This window comes from Mustelus asterias, chromosome 8, assembly GCF_964213995.1.
Source record: "Mustelus asterias chromosome 8, sMusAst1.hap1.1, whole genome shotgun sequence".
Lineage (NCBI taxonomy): Eukaryota > Metazoa > Chordata > Chondrichthyes > Carcharhiniformes > Triakidae > Mustelus > Mustelus asterias.
Window position 1 is genome coordinate 133140078 of NC_135808.1, and position 20770 is coordinate 133160847.

The following is a 20770-nucleotide window of genomic DNA, read 5'->3' on the forward strand; positions in this document are numbered from 1 at the left end:
TGACGGTATACACACACTGCTTCTTACTGTCTGTGTGACGGTATACACACACTGCTTCTTACTGTCTGTGTGACAGTATACACACACTGCTTCTTACTGTCTGTGTGACAGTATACACACACTGCTTCTTACTGTCTGTGTGACGGTATACACACACTGCTTCTTACTGTCTGTGTGACAGTATACACACACTGCTTCTTACTGTCTGTGTGACGGTATACACACTGCTTCTTACTGTCTGTGTGACAGTATACACACACTGCTTCTTACTGTCTGTGTGACGGTATACACACACTGCTTCTTACTGTCTGTGACGGTATACACACACTGCTTCTTACTGTCTGTGTGACAGTATACACACACTGCTTCTTACTGTCTGTGTGACAGTATACACACCCTGCTTCTTACTGTCTGTGTGACGGTATACACACACTGCTTCTTACTGTCTGTGTGACAGTATACACACACTGCTTCTTACTGTCTGTGTGACGGTATACACACTGCTTCTCACTGTCTCTGTGACAGTATACACACTGCTTCTTACTGTCTGTGTGACGGTATACACACCCTGCTTCTTACTGTCTGTCTGACGGTATACACACTGCTTCTTACTGTCTGTGTGACAGTATACACACACTGCTTCTTACTGTCTGTGTGACGGTATACACACTGCTTCTTACTGTCTGTGTGACGGTATACACACTGCTGCTTACTGTCTGTGTGACGGTATACACACACTGCTTCTTACTGTCTGTGTGACGGTGTACACACACTGCTTCTTACTGTCTGTGTGACGGTATACACACACTGCTTCTTACTGTCTGTGTGACGGTATACACACACTGCTTCTTACTGTCTGTGTGACGGTATACACACACTGCTTCTTACTGTCTGTGTGACGGTATACACACTGCTTCTTACTGTCTGTGTGACGGTATACACACACTGCTTCTTACTGTCTGTGTGACAGTATACACACACTGCTTCTTACTGTCTGTGTGACGGTATACACACTGCTTCTTACTGTCTGTGTGACGGTATACACACCCTGCTTCTTACTGTCTGTGTGACAGTATACACACACTGCTTCTTACTGTCTGTGTGACGGTATACACACACTGCTTCTTACTGTCTGTGTGACGGTATACACACACTGCTTCTTACTGTCTCTGTGACGGTATACACACACTGCTTCTTACTGTCTGTGTGACAGTATAACACACACTGCTTCTTACTGTCTGTGTGACGGTATACACACACTGCTTCTTACTGTCTGTGTGACAGTATAACACACACTGCTTCTTACTGTCTGTGTGACAGTATACACACACTGCTTCTTACTGTCTGTGTGACGGTATACACACACTGCTTACTGTCTGTGTGACAGTATACACACACTGCTTCTTACTGTCTGTGTGACGGTATACACGCACTGCTTACTGTCTGTGTGACGGTATACACACACTGCTTCTTACTGTCTGTGTGACGGTATACACACACTGCTTACTGTCTGTGTGACGGTATACACACACTGCTTCTTACTGTCTGTGTGACGGTATACACACACTGCTTCTCACTGTCTGTGTGACAGTATACACACACTGCTTCTTACTGTCTGTGTGACGGTATACACACACTGCTTCTTACTGTCTGTGTGACGGTATACACACACTGCTTCTTACTGTCTGTGTGACAGTATACACACACTGCTTCTTACTGTCTGTGTGACGGTGTACACACTGCTCCTTACTGTCTGTGTGACGGTATACACACTGCTTCTTACTGTCTGTGTGACAGTATACACACACTGCTTCTTACTGTCTGTGTGACAGTATGCACACACTGCTTCTTACTGTCTGTGTGACAGTATACACACACTGCTTCTTACTGTCTGTGTGACAGTATACACACACTGCTTCTTACTGTCTGTGTGACGGTATACACACACTGCTTCTTACTGTCTGTGTGACGGTATACACACACTGCTTCTTACTGTCTGTGTGACGGTATACACACTGCTTCTTACTGTCTGTGTGACGGTATACACACTGCTTCTTACTGTCTGTGTGACGGTATACACACACTGCTTCTTACTGTCTGTGTGACGGTATACACACACTGCTTCTTACTGTCTGTGTGACAGTATACACACGCTGCTTCTTACTGTCTGTGTGACGGTATACACACGCTGCTTCTACCCAGTGGTGCTCCTGCTGTTTTTTTAATGGATTATTTTGCTTCACTGAGCACTCCTGTGATATCTGATGTGCAAAATTGTTGCGTTGTCACCTCTGAGATTGCAGTCCCTGCTGTAATTGTTCCACTCTGTACAACAATTTAGCGTTGAAAATGCAACAAGTGAGGGACAACCTCGGCGAGTGAGTGGGCTGCGTGAGTGACCCTCCTTCAACCCAATGGGCTGCGAAGTTGAAATCGGGCTTGTTCGCTAACCGCGACCCCATGAATAAGATTAAACACGTTTAAAACACGCTGAATATTTCATCATGAGTTAGAGAAAACGCTGAATCATTTGTGTATTAATAGAACTGTGAACTTTGGTAAAAACAAAAGAAATATTGACACAGAGGGAGCGCGCGGCTCTCACAGTCAGTGTTGTGAGCAATCAGCACCCACCTCACTTCACTTGCCCTTGCTTTACCTGCGAATCGCTTCAGTCACTAATACTGACAATAATAAATCAAATCAAAATTATGAACCAGATGTGTTTTTACCGGAATTGAAGATGTTTGTCAGAGTCATAACAGTTTACAGCATGGAAGCAGGCCCTTCGGCCCAACTTGTCCATGCCGCCCTTTTTTTTAAAAATCCCTAAACTAGTCCCAATTACATTTGGTCCATATTCCTCTATACCCATCAGTCACCATGAGGTAGAGTTGGTTGGACCTGTACTCATTGGAATTTGGAAGAATGAGAGGCGACCTTACTGAGACAGACAGGATTCTCAGGCGAGCTGACAGGGTAGGTGCTGAGAGATTGTTTCCCCTTGTGGGAGAGTCTAAGACCAGAGGGCATCATCTCAGAGTAAGGGGGGCACCCATTGAAGAAGAGATGAGGAGAAAGTTCCTCTCTCTGAGACTAGTGAATGTGTAGAGTTCATTACCGCAGAGGACTGTCGAGGCTGGGTTGTTTAATATGTTCAAGGCTGAGATGGACAGATTTTTACTCAATAAGGGAATCAAGAGTTATGGGGGTAAGGCGGGAAAATGGAGTTGAGGATTATATCAGATCAGCCACGATCTCATTGAATGGCACAGCAAAGTCGATGGGCCGAATGGCCTACTTCTGTTCCTACGTCTAATGGACTGGATGTTATTAATTGAATTTAAAATCCACCAGCTGCCGTGGTGGAATTTGAACCCATGTCCCCCAAGCCCCCCAGAGTATTAGTCTGCGGCCTTTAGGTCATTATTCCAGTGGCATCACCACTACTCCGCCATCTTCACTGGCTTGCACACTTTGCACTTTATGTGTTGCAGTTTGACCACTGATGAGTGGGTTGATTTCTGTGGGGGTGGAGTGGGGCTATTTTTGGATTGATTATCTGGGTTGGGGGTGCGGGCTCAGGTCCAAAAAATCTGTCCAGGAAACTCCAATTTCTTATCCATTAAGATTTTACCTCCACCTGTGAGGCATCTCACTTCCACCACCCTCCCAGGCAGTGCATTCCAGACTGTCACCACCCTCCGGGTAAAAAAGGTTTTTCCTCAAATCCCCCCTAAACCTCCCACCCCTCACTTTTAACTTGTGTCCCCTCGTAACCAACCCTTCAACGAAGGGGAACAGCTGCTCCCTATCCACCCTGTCCATGTGTCTCATAATCTTGAACACCTCGATCAGGTCGCCCCTCAGTCTTCTCTGCTCCAGAGAAAACAACCCAAGCCTATCCAACCTCTCTTTATAACTTCAATGCTTCATCCCAGGCAACATCCTGGTGAATCTCCTCTGCGCCCCCTCCAGGGCAATCACATCCTTCCCATAATGTGGCGACATTAGGTTCTCTGATCGGACAGCTGGTTGTGAAGCTGAGGTTTGGGGACCCGAATGGTTTCCAGTTTCGCTACCTGGGCTTTGTGAGGTTAGCTGATCTCTGCCAGACTGTCTGTGCCATTTGTTTACAAAATATTTTTAAAAGTTTATTTATTATTATCACAAGTAGTCTTACATTAAACACTGCAGTGAAGTTACTGTGAAAATCCCCTAGTTGCCACACTCTGGCACCTGTTCGGGTACACTGAGGGAGAATTTAGCACGGCCAATGCACCTAAACAGCACGTCTTTTGGATTGTGGTAGGAAACTGGAGCACCCGGAGGAAACCCACGCTGACACGGGGAGAACGTGCAGACTCCACACAGACTGTGGCCCAAGCTGGAAATCGAACCCGGGTCCCTGGCGCTGTGAGGCAGCAGTGCTAACCACTGTGCTACTGATAGTCAGAGGCTTTTCCAAGGGTGGAAGTGTCAGTTACAAGGGGGCACAGGTTCAAGATGAGCAGGGGAATGTATAAGAGAGATGTGCGGGGCAAGTTTTTCACGCAGAGAGTGGTGGAAGCAGACACATTAGCAACATTTAAGAGGCACCTGGATGGGTACATGAATAGGGAGGGAATAGAGGGATACGGACTGAGTGAGGGCAGAAGGTTTTTTCTTTAGTTTAGTTAGGGCATCATGATCAGCACAGGATTGGAGGGCTGAAGGGCCTGTTCCTTTGTTCATTAGAGTTGCGGCTGAATTCTCAGGTCACATCAGGGGTGGTCACTGGAAGAACGTGTGGGCAATGCCCCGTATTCCTAATGCCATTTCCGGGCGCCAGTGTGTTTCACCAGACTGGCGGGGGATGGGTGAAACGCCAGTTCACCGAGGAGTATTGGTGCCTCAGCATTGCGCAAGGCTGGGGCAAAGCAAGAACTGAGATCCTGTCCAATCACATTCTCATTGAGAGCTCATTACGAGGCAGGTTTAGGTTTGATGGGCGCCTGGGCTGTGTGCACTGTTTGGGGCAGACCCGGGGGGGGGGGTGAAGGGACACAGTGTGGGGCCTACCTTGGCCACCCCAGGAATTAGGTGGACCCCCATTAAGGGAGTGAAGTGCGCAATGTGGGGATCCAGCCACTGGCACTCTGGCGGGGACTCGACCATTTATACATTGGCACCATCAGGAGGGTGGAGGTTTGCAGGGAGATTGGTCAATTAGGGATTGGATCATCACCCTCCTGGCATCACGGGGGGGGGGGGGGGGGGGCAGGGGCACCTGAGCACACACAAGGCAGCAGCTGGCAGTCGGGGCAAGACTCTCAGATTTTGGGTCCAGTGGTGATGAGGACAACACCCTCCACAGGAAGGGCAGAGCTCGGAGTCCCTGGAATACTCTGCCTCAGAAAGAAGTGGAAACAGAATCTATGAATATTTTTAAGTCAGGGCTAAATAGGTACGGGATGGAAGGTTATCGGGGGTGAGGGGGACTGCGGGGTTGAGGTGAGAATCAGATCAGTCATGATCTTGTTGGATAGCAGAGCAGGCTCGAGGGGCCGAGTGGCCTACTCCATCTAGTGTAGGTACACCCACCATGCTGGTAGGGAGGGAGTGCCAGGATTTTGACCCAGCCCCAGTGAAAGAATGACAATAACATTCCCAGTCAGGATGGTGAGTGACTTGGAAGGAAACTTAGGTGGTGGTGTTCCCATGCGTCTGCTGCCCTTGTCCTTCTGGATGGTAGAGGTGATGGGTTTGGAAGGTATTGCCAGAGTTTCCTTGGCAAATCTGGCTACTCTTGCCCCTGTGCTGATGCAGGAGTCAGTTGCTGCTCCTGGACATCCAGGTTTATTGAAGGCACAAGCAGGGATTTTTGCAGAGCAGAGGTCTCTGAATGCCGAGGCTTCCCAATGCAGCCTGGCTTGGGTCGCTGTCAGTGTGGAGTTTGCACATTCTCCCCATGTCTGCGTGGGTTTCCTTCGGGTGTTCCGGTTTCCACCCATAGTCCAAAGATGTGCAGGTTAAGTGGATTGGCCATGCTAAATTGGCCCTTAGTCTTAGGGGGACTTGCTAGGGTAAATGCATGGGGATAGGGCCTGGGTGGGATTGTGGTCGGTGCAGACTCGATGGGCCGAATGACGACCTCCTGCACTGTAGGATTCTATGAGCCGTGTCGTTGCAGTGCTGTTGGACAGAGTGGGAGTGCATTGCACCTCTTTCAGTGTACTTGCCGTGACCACCCAGAATGTCCATCTCATTCTGTCCTGCCTCAGAGCGCCAGGAACCCGGGTTCGATTCCAAGCTTGGGTCACTGTCTGTGCGGAGTCTGCATGTTCTCCCCGTGTCTGCGTGGGTTTCCTCCCACAGTCCAAAAGACGTGCTGGTTAGGTGCATTGGCCTTGCTAAATTCTCTCTCCATGTATCCGAGCAGGTGCCAGAGTGTGGTGACTAGGAGATTTTCACAGTAACTTCATTGCAGTGTTAATGTAAGCCTACTCGTCACACTAATAAATAAAAACTAATGGCTTTCGGTTTTATTGTCTGGGCTTTGTGAGGTTAGCTGATCTCTGCCAGACTGTCTGGGTCATTTGTTTACAAAATATTTTTTAAAGTTTCTTTATTAGCGTCACATGTAGGCTCCAGTGTGCAGTGGCTGGGTCCTCATGTTGTGCACTTCATTTCCTTAATGGGGGTCCACCTAATTCCTGGGGTGGCCAAGGTTGATTCCGCACTGTGTGTCTGCCCCCCAAACACCTGGTCTGCCCCAGACAGTGCGCACAACCCAGGCGCCCATCAAACCTAAACCTGCCCCGTAACAAGCTCTAAGTGATTGGACAGGATCTCGGATGTATAATTCTTGCTTTGTCCCAGCCTTGCACAATGGTGAGGCGCCAAAGATGTGGAGGTTAGGTGGATCGGCCATGCTAAATTGCCCCTTAGTGTCAGGGGGACTAGCTGGGGTAAATGCACTGGATTATGGGGATAGGGCCTGGGTGGGATTGTGGTTGGTGCAGACTCAATGGGCCAAATGGCCTCCTCCTGCCCTGTAGGATTCCATGATTCTGTCTCGTTCTGTGGCAGCAACAGTCTGATCTTTTATTCATTCTTGGGACCAGTGGCCAATGCTAGCATTTGTTGCCAATCCCTCATTGCCCTCAAGAAGGCGCTGGTGAGCTACCTTTATCAACCGCTGCAGTCCAGGTGACACAGAGGCACCCTCGGCGCTATTGCCCTCCGTGGTTGCTCAGCCACTTGAGGGGGTACTTTAGGGTCTTATTGCTGAAGGTCTGGAGTCGCAAAGGGGCAAATAGGATAAGGATGGTATAAGGGTCGAGAGCTTCAAGTTTTTAGGTGTCCAGATCACCAACAATCTGTCCTGGTCCCCCCATGCTGACACTATAGTTAAGAAAGCCCACCAACGCCTCTACTTTCTCAGAAGACTAAGGAAATTTGGCATGTCAGCTACGACTCTCACCAACTTTTACAGATGCACCATAGAAAGTATTATTTCTGGTTGGATCACAGCTTGGTATGGCTCCTGCTCTGCCCAAGACTGCAAGGAACTACAAAGGGTCGTGAATGTAGCCCAATCCATCACACAAACCAGCCTCCCATCCATTAACTCTGTCTACACTTCCCGCTGCCTTGGCAAAGCAGCCAGCATAATTAAGAACCCCACGCACCCCGGACATTCTCTCTTCCACCTTCTTCCATCGGGGAAAAAGACACAAAAGTCTGAGATCACATACCAACTAACTAAAGAACAGCTTCTTCCCTGCTGCTGTCAGACTTTTGAATGGACCTACCTTGCATTAAGTTGATCTTTCTCTACACCATAGCGATGACTGTAACATTCTGCACTCTTGTTTCCTTCTCTATGAACGGTATGCTTTGTCTGTATAGTGCACATGAGTGAATCGGATGGATTTTTATGTCAGTCAGCTAATTCCAGGATCACTAATTCCGGAGGTTAGCTATTACGTTGAATATGTTTAACCTTGTTGAATATGTTTAAATCACGGATAGATGGATTCCTGATCGGTAAGGGAATTAGGGGTTATGGGGATCAGGCAGGAAAGTGGAACTGATCCACTTCAGATCAGCCATGATCTTATTGAATGGTGGGGCAGGCTCAAGGGGCTAGATGGCCGACTCCTGCTCCTATTTCTTATGTTATTATTATTTATTAATTCCATTTAAATTGTCTCCCTCTGGATTACAGTTCCCCCCCCTCCCCCCACACAACTAAAATACAAATGCCAAGTGTTTGAATGTAACCGATGCCTCCAGAGAAGGTTGCAGCTTGAAAGCAGAGCCTCAGACTGCTGAGCCCTGGCTCCATGGCACTAATGAGTATTAGAAAACCCCTCTCGTGGGGCATCGTAAACTCGTACCTCCTGCCAGGACTGAAAAGAAAGCGAGATCAGGAACCGCTAACCTCGCCGTTGCCACAGTTATTGTTTCTGCACATGAATGTTTCTGTGCTATAATACTGCGGATGCTGGAGCGTGAAACATAAGGAGATGCTTGAAAATCTCAGCAGGTCCGGCAGCGTCTGGAAGAAGAGTTAACTCTTGTTTCTGCCTCCCGGCAGATGCTGCCAGACCTGAGTTTTTTTATTATTCATTTGAGGGACATGGGCATCGCTGGCTGGGCAGCATTAACTGCCCATCCCTAGTTGCCCTTGTTGAGAGTCAACCACATTTTTGTGACTCTGGAGTCCCATGTAGGCCAGACCAGGTAAGGGCGGCAGATTTCCTTTCCGAAAGGACATTAGTGAACCAGATGGGTTTTTTCGACAATGGTTTCATGGTCATCAGTAGATTCTTAATTCCAGATTGAATTCAAATTTCACCATCTGCCCGGGTGCCCAGAACATGAGCTGAGTTTCTGGATTAATAGTCTGGCGATAATACCACGAGACCATCACTGGATTTTTTTTTCCAGCACTCTGTGTTGTGATTGACAGGTCCTCCAGCAGCATATTCTGAGGGGTGAGTAAGTGCTCGGTGCGCACTCCTCTCCCGCTGAGCGGCACGTACCCTAAGACACCTTGGCTGGAGTGTCTGCCGGAGGGCCAATAACCCTCCCCTTCCTCCCTCCTCGTGTCTGCCAGAGGGCCAATAACCCCCCCCCCCTCCCCGTGTCTGCCGGAGGGCCAGTGTCTGCCCCCCATATGCTGGAAGGCCAGTTTCCTCCCCACCCTGGTGTCTGCTGGGAGGCCACTAACCCTTCCCTCCCCCTCCCCCGGTGTCTGCTGGAGGGCCAGTATCCCCGTGTCCTGAGGGCCAGGATTAACATACCACATTGAGTGGATAAGGTCAGTGAACCTCCTTGTGCAGACCCAACAGTTTCTGTCACCATGGTAACAATCTCGATTCGGGCCTGTTTGGTCTGGCTGTTGAGAGGGTGGCTTCTCGTGCCACCGTCTGGAAGGAGGATCTCAGACAACGCCTTGGCCAAGTTGCCCAGGTCTCCTCCTGTGGAGGAGGCCTCTGCCTCTCCTTTCCCATGACTAGTGCAGCGCGCAATTCACTGGCTAAGACAGCAGCCACAGTAATGGCTGCTGTGTGGGTTTAAATTGGAACCCCCCTCTGTCTCTTTCGGCCCTGTCTCCATTCCTGCCCCCACAGCCATTAATTGGCTGCCAAATCTTTCCACGCGCCGTTTAACGGAGCGCCCTCATCAAAACAGTGGCCGGTTCCTCTTTCCCACCCCTCCCCCTCTCACCCCGACCTCTGCCCATTAATCAGGGAGGGGCAGATTGACCCAGAATGTTCGTCCATCATTGGACAGCAACTGGTGGCAATGTTTACATGGCAGCGCGATTGATTTTAGCAGCTAGGCCTCTCGTTATTGGAGCCACGTGCTGACTGTTTGTTAGCAGTTGCCTGGGTAAGTTGCTGGACCGAGGTGCTCTCTGATTTCTGGCAAGTCTTTAAGGAGCGAAGTGGGTAACAATATTGGTGAGGGGAAAGTTGTGGGGGCGGGAGCGAGGGAGAGGAGGGTGGGATTGCTTTGTAATTGTTCAGATTGGTGTTAGTTTGAAGGGAAATGGAAGCTCATTAACTCTATTTGGATCTCATTAGAGATGCTAATTAGTGCAAGTGTATTAATTGCTTTTGGAAGTTGATTGTAATTGATCGTTACAGTACGTTACAGCGATGAGCTCAGCGACGAGGTTATGCTGAATTCGATTTGGTTTGATGAATGCAGCGCGAGTCAGTCAGAATGTGCGATTGTAGGTGGGAAAGCAATATTGTTTAATGGAAATCTCACTGCGCTAACTCCTTTTGTTTAATAAAAAAAGCAAGCAATTCCAAATTGTGAACAGCACTGTGGTTTGGTTTTTGAGGTAAGTATCCAACCCTGGGGAAGGGGGAGGAGGCATAATGAAGAATATTTAGCCCATAAATGGATGTAGTAATTCTGTACCAAGCTTCATCAGGGACTGAAGCCCGTGCCTGTGAAAGCACCAGGCTTGATTGATAGTGCATTATAAATCCAGTGAAGCTTCCAGAGAAAGGGGGATATTAATTCCTGGACCAAAGTCTAATCGCATTCCATCTTTGCGATTGATTTTAAACATCGGATTTACTGTTTGTTACCGGGAATGAGCTGAAGGTTTGATTTGCGCTTTTGACTGCAGATAGCAGGGAATGATTCTTGAAGCCACCCCAACGCGAACCTAAATGATGGAACTTGTTCCCCCTTTCCTAGTTCCTGAACTGCGAGGCGCCTCGTGCCTCCCCACGCCCTCCGCGTCGCCTGTCGAGATGGAGAGTATCGAAAGTGGATCGAATAAAAGGTACGTGTGCATGTTCCCTCTGCTCAGCGAAGACGCAACTCTGTAAATCGCTTTTTAATTTTCTAAGTACGTGCCGGCCCTTAAGCAAATATAAATGTCTGGGCTCTGGTGTCGGTGTGGTGGATATGTTTTATATCATTGAATGTGGGTCTGCTGGAAAACCGTACACCGATTGCAACTGCATCGCTGACCCAGTAGTGGTTTATTTTGACATTGCTCACATTGCGCAGTGTCCAGAACTAGATTTAAATTTTTAAAAATTGATTTATTAGTCGCAAGTAAGGCTGCAATGAAGTTACTGTGAAATTCCCCTAGTCGTCACACTCCAGCGCCTGTTCGGGTCAATGCACCCTAACCTGCACATCTTTCAGACTGTGGGAGGAAACCCACGCAGACACGGGGAGAACGTGCAAACTCCACACAGACAGTGACCCAAGCCGGGAATCGAACCTGGGGTCCCTGGCACTGTGAGGCAGCAGCGCTAACCACTGTGCCACCGTGCCGCCCATGGGGGTCATAGTTTGAGGATAAGGGATAAACCTTTTGGGACTGAGGTGAGGAGAAATGTTTTCACCCAGAAGGTGGTGAATGTGTGGAATTCACTACCACAGAAAGTAGTTGAGGTCAAAACATTGTGTGATTTCAATATGAAATTCAATATAGTTCTTGTGGTTAAAGGGTCCAAGGGATATGGGGGGGAAGGGGGGGATCAGGATATTGAATTTGATGATCAGCCATGATCATAATGAATGGCGGAGCAGGCTCGAAGGGCCAAATGGCCTCCTCCTGCTTCTAGTTTCTATGTATTGGGAATGTGGGTTGAGCAATTGCAATTAACTTAAATTTTTTCTTCTCAAGTTCTGGAACGAGTTGCTAGATGCAGTAGTAGAGGCGGGTACAATTTTGTCTTTTAAAAATTTAGACAGTTACATGGGTAAGGCGGGTATGGAGGGATATGGACCAAATGTGGGCAATTGGGACTAACTTAGTGGTTAAAAACTGGGCGGCATGGACAAGTTGGGCCGAAGGGCCTGTTTCCATGCTGTAAACCTCTATGACCTCTAAGTTTTTCCCCTCATCTCCTGAAGGCACTGACTCCTGTGGGTATACTTCATCAGTACCTCCAAGAGAGTGTCTTAATTGCTCCCTCTTTCTAACTCAAAGGCACTGAGGCCAATTAGTATCCCCAGCTGAGGTTAGCTAGTGCACGGGGGGGGGGGAATCTATTTCCCCATTGAGGTGCTAAATCACAATAGCACAGTGGTTAGCACTGCTGCCTCACAGTGGCAGGGGCCTGGGTTCAATTCCCAGCTTGGGTCACTGTCTGTGCGGAGTCTGCACATTCTCCCCGTGTCTGCGTGGGTTTCCTCCGGGTGCTCCAGTTTCCTCCCGCAGTCCGGTTAGATGCATTGGCCGTGCTAAATTCTCCCTTTGTGTCCCCGAACAGGCGCTGGAGTGTGGCGACTCGGGGATTTTTCACAGTAACTTCATTGCGGTGTTAATGTAAGCCTTACTCGTGACTAATAAATAAATAAACTTTACTTAAAACTTGGATGAATCCAAGACAGACGGGAAGGTATGGGACAAAATGCAGATCCTTTTCTTGATAGTAGGTTTATTCACAGAATGCAGCATTAAGTACCTCTGGCTACCAACACGCAATGTTCCTGCCGCCCCTTTCTCTATTCCTTTCATAGAAGCAAAACAATAAAGAATGACGGGTGACAGCTCCTGGCTGGGCACTGTAACTAAAACAAAATGACAGAAGGAAATTATTAAACCAAAGTGTCATTATCAGGGGATGATGATGATTCACTCCAATCCCCCCAGCGCTCACTGGTCACGGAATTGTCCTCCTTTATATGTGCTCAAGGCATTTAATCAATCAATACCCACCACCTGTTCATCCAGCGACTCACACCCTCTGAGAGAAGAAATTCCTCCTTCTCTCAGGCTTAAATTTAACACCCCTTTATTCTGAGACTCGGCCCTCTGGTCCGAGACTCTCCCATGAGGGGAAACATTCTCTCAGCATTTACCCTGTCAAGCCCCTTAAGAATCTGATACGTTTCAATGAGGTCACCTCTCGTTCTTCTAAATTCCAATGAAGTCCCAACCTGTTTAACCTTTCCTCATCAGACAATCCGTCCATACCGGGGGATCATCCTGGTGAACCTTCTCTGAACTGCCTCCAATGAAATAAGGGGAACAAAGCGGCTCCCAGTGCTCCAGGTGTGGTCACACCAGTACCTTGTACAGTTGCAGCAAGACTTCCCGACCCTTATACGCCAACCCTCGAAATAAGGGCCAACATTCCATTACCCTTCCTGATTCCCTGCTGTACCTGTCCGTTAGCTTTCCGTGATTTGTGCACAGGTTCCCCCAAGTCCCTTTGTGCTGCAGCTTTCTGCAGTTTTTCTCCAATTAAATAATTCTCTGTTCTTTTGTTCTCTGCCTTCCAAAATGAACAACTTCACAATTTTCCACATTATACCCCATTTGCCAACTTTGTGTAACCACTTACATAACCTGTCAATATCTCTTTGTAATCTGTTTGTATCCCTCTCGCAACTTGCCTTTCCACCTATTTTTGTGTTGTCTGCACATTTGGCTCCAGTACATTCACTTCCTTCCTCGCTCTGTTTTACGTTTTGCTCACCTCTCCTCTGATTCTGAATCAATGAGGGTGAATCTGATCCTCTGGCTACCAACCCCCCCCCCGTCTGTGGAAAGGTTTCTCTGAGTGATAACGGGCATTTGCTCTCATCTTCCAATTCTAATGCACTTGCATGTTGGTTTACTAACCTGTTGCGATCTGTCCCCAGAATATTGCTGACTATTTAGTCTAGTATTTCTATCTCCACAGCCCGACAGAAAACAGTAAGCAGCTGGATCCCGCCGAGTGGACAATTTTAGATGTTTTCAATTATTTTAAGACAGCTGGATTTGAAGACCAGGCGGTGGCTTTCCAGGAACAGGTGGGTTGAATGTGTCACCCACTTTTGATTAATCGCAGTGGGTGAATTCTCAGTCCATGTTCCCCCAAGTGTTCAAGGTGCTTCTTTCTTTGCACTGAGCAGTTGGTTCCACCTCCAGACGGTGACCTTTCTGTTCTGTACCTCCCGGGCAGTCCGGTCTCCACACAGACCAGCTTTCCGCATCTCCACTGGGAGTCGATGCACAGAGCTAACCGCCCACCCCATTTAAAACCAGTGATCACATCCCAAATGCAGGATAGTCACAGTTTGAAGGTTAGAACATAGAACATAGAACATTACAGCGCAGAACAGGCCCTTCGGCCCACGATGTTGCACCGACCAGAAAACTGTGACCCTCCAACCTAAACCAATTTCTTTTCGTCCATGAACCTATCTACGGATCTCTTAAACGCCCCCAAACTAGGCGCATTTACAACTGATGCTGGCAGGGCATTCCAATCCCTCACCACCCTCTGGGTAAAGAACCTACCCCTGACATCGGTTCTATAACTACCCCCCCTCAATTTAAAGCCATGCCCCCTCGTGCTGGATTTCTCCATCAGAGGAAAAAGGCTATCACTATCCACCCTATCTAAACCTCTAATCATCTTATATGTTTCAATAAGATCCCCTCTTAGCCGCCACCTTTCCAGCGAAAACAATCCCAAATCCCTCAGCCTCTCCTCATAGGATCTCCCCTCCATACCAGGCAACATCCTGGTAAACCTCCTCTGCACCCTCTCCAAAGCCTCCACATCCTTCCTGTAATGTGGGGACCAGAACTGCACACAGTACTCCAAGTGCGGCCGCACCAGAGTTCCTGCAGCCTAGACTTGGTTTGCACCGCAGAGATGAGTGTTTGGAGTTAGCTGCAATCCTGCTATTGGATCGATTAGACTGAACTGATTGAAATAGATTCGGAGAAAGATGGACACAGACGTGTGTCAGCAGTCGGAGAGATTCCAAATGAATTAAAGCACACATTGAGCAACATTGGCCATTGTGACCGATTCACAAATACTGCCTGTCTTCACCTCTGCCTCAGACATGAATATAGATTCTGAGCAGGAAGAGGCCATTCGGCCTCTCCAAACTCCTCCTCCATTCAATAAGACTTTGATTTGATTTATTAAAGTTAAAGTTTATTTATTAGTCACAAGTAAGGCTTACATTAACACTGCAGTGAAGTTACTGTGAAATTCCCCTAGTCGCCACAGTCCGGCGCCTGTTCGGGTCAATGCACCCTAACCAGCACGTCTTCCAGACTGTGGGAGGAAACCGGAGCACCCGGAGGAAACCCACGCAGACACGGGGAGAACATGCAAACGCCACACAGACAGTGACCCGAGCCAGGAATTGAACCCGGGTCCCTGGTGCTGTGAAGCAGCAGTGCTAACCGTGCCGCATAGAATCCTACAGTGCATTGGTATACAGTGAAAAGTATTGTTTCTTGAGCGCTATACAGACAAAGCATACCGTTCATAGAGAAGGAAACGAGAGAGCACAGAATGTAGTGTTATAGTCACAGCTAGGGTGTAGAGAAAGATCAATTTAATGTGAGGAAGGTCCATTCAAAAGTCTGATGGCAGCAGGGATGACCATGGCTAATCTGATTTTAGCCTCAACTCCACATTCCATCTACCCCCAATTAACCTCCGACTCTCTTCTCAATCAAGGATTTGTCTAACCCAGCCATCAAAATATTTGATGAACCCACCTCCAGCATTTTCTGGGCAGGATGGGATGGGGGAACGAAAGAGTTCCAGCCTCGAGACCCCCTGAGAGAGAGAAACCCGTCTCTATGGGAGAGAGGGCTGGGGTGTGCAGCAAATGCACAAGGAGAAGGAAGCAAGTGTTGAAGCAGCATTGAGTAAATAAGGAAAAACTCTGGCAAAGGAGAAAGGGACATTAGACAGATTGGACAAGACAAGGACAAAAACCAGGTCGCAGTGAAGTGAGGGAATTGGAGGGATCCACACAGCAAGTGAAGGAATGCTGCTGTGAGCGGAATGTGAGAAGCTGAGATAAAGAGGATGCAAACGCAACAGAAATAAAGCCAGCAAGTGGCTGACTTTGGGGCTGTGGTTAACATTAAGATGCATTTCAACACAGACTTCATCCCTTACTTTCCTTGTGCTTGCATCTAAAGTCTTTGTTTCTTTATTTCTATAAATACGTTTAAGGGGAAACTAGACAAATAAATCAGGGAGTAAGGAATAGAAAGAAATATTTATTGAATAAGATGAAGTAGGTTGAATGGGTGTTGGAGTATTCTACACTGACATAACGGTGGGAGGGGTGGATGGTGGGAATGTCACTGTGCTAGTAACCCAGAGGCCCAAGCTAATGACCTGTGGGTGTGGGTTCAAATCCCACTGAAGCAGTGGAATGAAAATCAGTTAATAAATCTGGAATTGAAAACGAATCTCATTGATAGTGACTCTTTCATTGTTGTCTTTGGCCTAGTATATGGTAGTCGTGGTGCTGGACTTGCAGAGGGGCGGCACGGTGACGCAGTAGTTAGCATTGTTGCCTCACCGCCAGGGACCTGGGTTCAATACCCGGTTTGGGTCACTGTCTGTGTAGAGTTTGCACGTTCTCCCCATGTCTACGTGGGTTTCCTCCCACAGTCCAAAGATGTGCAGGTTAGGTGGATTGGCCATGCTAAATTGCTCCTTTGGTCTCAGGGGAACTAGCTAGGGTAAGTACATGGGGTTATGGGAACAGGGTCTGGGTGGGATTGTGGTCGGTGCAGACTTGATGGGCCAAATGGTCGTCTTCTGCACTGTAGGGATTCTATGATACTAATTCTTTGTAGAAAGCGAGATTGTTAGCAATCTCTATCTTTTATCGAATGTTAGGCTAACAATTTATGTGGTAAACTCTGTATAATGCTCGGAATGGAACTATCTCTCTCCCTGCTCTGTTTATCATGTGATTTTATATCACTTATGATGTAGACTATATATTCACATTTTTAACATTAACACCTCCCACTGCAGTGACCATGAAACAATTGTCAATTGTGTCTGGGTGGCAGGGTGGCACAGTGGTTAGCACTGCTGCCTCACAGCACCAGGGACCCACATTTGTTTCCCGGCTTGGATCACTGTGTGGCGTTTGCACGTTCTCCCCGTGTCTGCGTGGGTTTCCTCCGGGTGCTCCGGTTTCCTCCCACAGTCCAAAAGACATGCTGGTTAGAAGCATTGGCCATGCTAAATTCTCTCTCGGTGTACCCGAACAGACACTGGAATGTGGCGACTAGGGGACTTTCACAGTAACTTCATTGCAGTGTTAACGTAAGCCTACTTGTCACACTAATAAATAAGCTTACAAACCCATCTGGTTCACTAATGTCCTTTTAAGGAAGGAAATCTGCCGTCCTTACCTGGCCTGGCCTACATGTGACTCCAGACCCACAGCCATGTGGTTGACTCTGAAATGGAGTGAGTGAGTCGCTCAGTTCAAGGGCAATTAGGGTTGGGCAACAAATGGCGGACTTGCCAGCGACACCCATATTCCATAAAAGAATGTTTTAAAAGTCTGAATTGGCTACTGAGTTGTCTGGTGTTGTAAATAGCTTCTCATTATTATAAATGCGAGTTGTTTTTCTGTCTGCTTATCCGACTGTCAAAACATGATCACGTTTGGCGTTGGTTCTTCTTGATTCTCCTCCAGGAAATAGACGGAAAGTCTTTGCTTCTGATGAAGAGGAGCGATGTCCTGACTGGACTGTCTATCAAGCTGGGCCCAGCACTCAAGATTTATGAATACCACGTAAAAGCGCTGCAGATACGGCATCTAAAAAGCAGTTCCTCGTAGTGGCAGCAGTGGCCCGCGAACTCTCTGTAGGGGACAGTGCGTTGAAATCTGCCGACTGTTGCCCCCTCCCTGTCTCCCCTCCCCCGCAGTGCAGCCCCCCCTCCTCTTCCTGACGATTGCATGTAGGATATTGCCTGTTCCGTAGCGTGGGGTGCAGAAATTTTGTGTTGTAGGAAATTGTTTGGGTGCTTCTCGAACCTCTGAGGGAGGGAGCTCGACCCTCTTCAAGGCAAAGTGGCCATTTGCAGTGACTTGGATGGAACCTCTACTCAATTTTGTGAGCAGTTGTGTGTTTCCTTTAATCATTAATGACGCGTGTTTACTTTAGGTACATGTCAGTGATCTGAGGGTCGCTCAGATCAAACAAGCCCGTGACTGTACGGTAATGGAACTCCAGCAATAATATATTGCTTACCTGTGGATTTTGCCCTGGATGTTTTCCCAAGAGGCACCTTGCTGTGTTTGTAAAGTACTCCATTTTATATTGTAGCTGTTCAGTTGGTGCAAGTGAGTCTTTGGAAGAGTTTCCCTGGCGTCGCTGTTGTGTGCTTAGCTGTTTACCATGTGGCCGATGTTTGTGTGCTCAGTGTTAGCGTGGGGAGGAGGTGCGTGTATCGGAATGTGGCTTTGGTCTGTGTAGGTACCTGCTTCTGTGCGTCTTTTTTTAACCAAAGAGAGTGGGATCATCTGTTCCAATCCTTAAAAGATCTTTGGATCGAGCTCTGCCATTTCCTAACCCAACGGTGATCTCCCGAGGGCCCCAGCGCATCAATCTCAGACGTTGTCACAATCTCATTCTCCCTCTGGCCCATTTGCCTCTGTTCTGTTGACAATAATTGGAAGCTACGTCCCCGCCAAATGTACACTGCACAAGAGAGAATTAAACATCAAACCTAGGCTTTGTGGGAGGCGGCGGAGAGGGATGGAAAGATAATTTATTCCATTCACACCCACTGGCAGCTCAGAACACATCGTTGGTGAAGTTAGTTCTGTATATTTTGAGTAGGGGCTGTCTGTAGAACCAGCTTGCACAATCACTAACTCTCTATTCCTGAGTCAGATAGCTGTGGATTCAATCCCACGCTCAGGATTTGGTCTAAACTGATGATTGTGCGTACAGGATACATGATGGGCATCACCAGTAAATGGTCTGATTTTCTTTATCAGTAAGAAGTTTAACAACACCAGGTTAAAGTCCAACAGGTTTATTTGGTAGCAAAAGCCACACAAGCTTTCGAAGCTCTAAGCCCCTTCTTCAGGTGAGTGGGAATTCTGTTCACAAACAGAGCTTATAAAGACACAGACTCAATTTACATGAATAATGGTTGGAATGCGAATACTTACAACTAATCAAGTCTTTAAGAAACAAAACAATGGGAGTGGAGAGAGCATCAAGACAGGCTAAAAAGATGTGTATTGTCTCCAGACAAGACAGCCAGTGAAACTCTGCAGGTCTTGTCTGGAGACAATACACATCTTTTTAGCCTGTCTTGATGCTCTCTCCACTCCCATTGTTTTGTTTCTTAAAGACTTGATTAGTTGTAAGTATTCGCATTCCAACCATTATTCATGTAAATTGAGTCTGTGTCTTTATAAGCTCTGTTTGTGAACAGAATTCCCACTCACCTGAAGAAGGGGCTTAGAGCTTCGAAAGCTTGTGTGGCTTTTGCTACCAAATAAACCTGTTGGACTTTAACCTGGTGTTGTTAAACTTCTTACTGTGTTTACCCCAGTCATACGCCGGCATCTCCACATCATTTCTTTATCAGCCCAGTTTCCTTCCATTCCATGTGTGCTGAATGCAAAGGCAGCTCTGTGGTTCATTGTCTGTAAGTGGCTGCAGTTTGCCACTGCCTTCCACTCTTATGGGTGGAGGGTCAGGTTGAGAAGGAAGATACCAGGTCTCCCCTCAGCTGGAATGGGAATCAAACTGTACTGAACCACACACGCGAGCCCCCCTGAGCTAACCAGACCCAGTAAGAAGTTTAACAACACCAGGTTAAAGTCCAACAGGTTTATTTGGTAGCAAAAGCCACACAAGCTTTCGGAGCTCCAAGCCCCTTATTCAGGTGAGTGGGAATTCTGTTCACAAACAGGGCATATAAAGACACAAACTCAATTTACAGAATAATGGTTGGAATGCGAATACTTACAGCTAATCAAGTCTTTAAGAAACAAACAACGTGAGTGGAGAGAGCATCAAGACAGGCTAAAAAGATGTGTATTGTCTCCAGACAAGACAGCCAGTGAAACTCTGCAGGTCCAGGCAAGCTGTGGGGGTTACAAATAGTGTGACATGAACCCAATATCCCGGTTGAGGCCGTCCTCGTGTGTGCGGAACTTGGCTATCAGTTTCTGCTCATGCCCTGTTTGTGAACAGAATTCCCACTCACCTGAAGAAGGGGCTTGGAGCTCCAAAAGCTTGTGTGGCTTTTGCTACCAAATAAACCTGTTGGACTTTAACCTGGTGTTGTTAAACTTCTTACTGTGTTTACCCCAGTCCAACGCCGGCATCTCCACATCATGACTAACCAGACCCCTCAGCATCCCAGTATCGGAGTGGCAAGGTGACAATGCACCTTATTTTATATCTTCAGATTGAGAAAACCGTTAACCCTGATCATTTTTGCAGGATGTAAATGCTGAGACGAGCCAGCATTCTAGCCCAACATTTCCTTGTGTTGGTATCTAGTTGTCACTAATGTGACAGTAATCTCCTTGAATATCTACACTGGCCTTGAGTTTCCACTTGCTCTCACCCAGCATACAAAGTACTAAATTCTGAAAGGATCCGTCAAAAGACTTTACCGGGTCCCTTTATTTCCCCCAAGGTGAGGAGGTTGCGTGTAGGCATGGGGGCCTGTGTTAGATACCAGGCCATACGGCTTCTATCGACACTTGCCTTTAAGCAGACATTTACATAAACACGAGTAAAACCTGCTTTATTCAGTGCTTCCTCCAGGGAAGCAGCTGTGCTCTACTGAGTGTCACTCTCTCTGTGGCAGCGAGCCGAGATTGGAAACTCACCACATGCTGAGATATATCAAGATCGTACAGTTCAGGGATTTCCCCCACCCCCTCCACCCTCACAAACCAAAGGGTAATTTACATTAGCAGCTGCAATGGCCAATCAACTGAAACCTGTGTTGTTCTGAGGCATGACCGTGTGTGG

At 47.6% G+C, this 20770-nt stretch overlaps 1 protein-coding gene across 1 annotated transcript in view; it reads left to right on the plus strand.

Moving 5' to 3' along the window:
- Nucleotides 1-18806, plus strand: part of LOC144497561 (sterile alpha motif domain-containing protein 1-like) — a 64446-nt gene extending 45640 nt beyond the window's left edge. The window contains exons 7-9 of the mRNA XM_078218987.1: nucleotides 10711-10798; nucleotides 13665-13776; nucleotides 17455-18806. Of these exons, the coding sequence (XP_078075113.1) occupies nucleotides 10711-10798; nucleotides 13665-13776; nucleotides 17455-17598 (344 nt within the window). The 3' untranslated portion in view covers nucleotides 17599-18806. The remainder of the gene's footprint in view (nucleotides 1-10710; nucleotides 10799-13664; nucleotides 13777-17454) is intronic.
- The last annotated feature ends 1964 nt before the right edge of the window (nucleotides 18807-20770 follow it).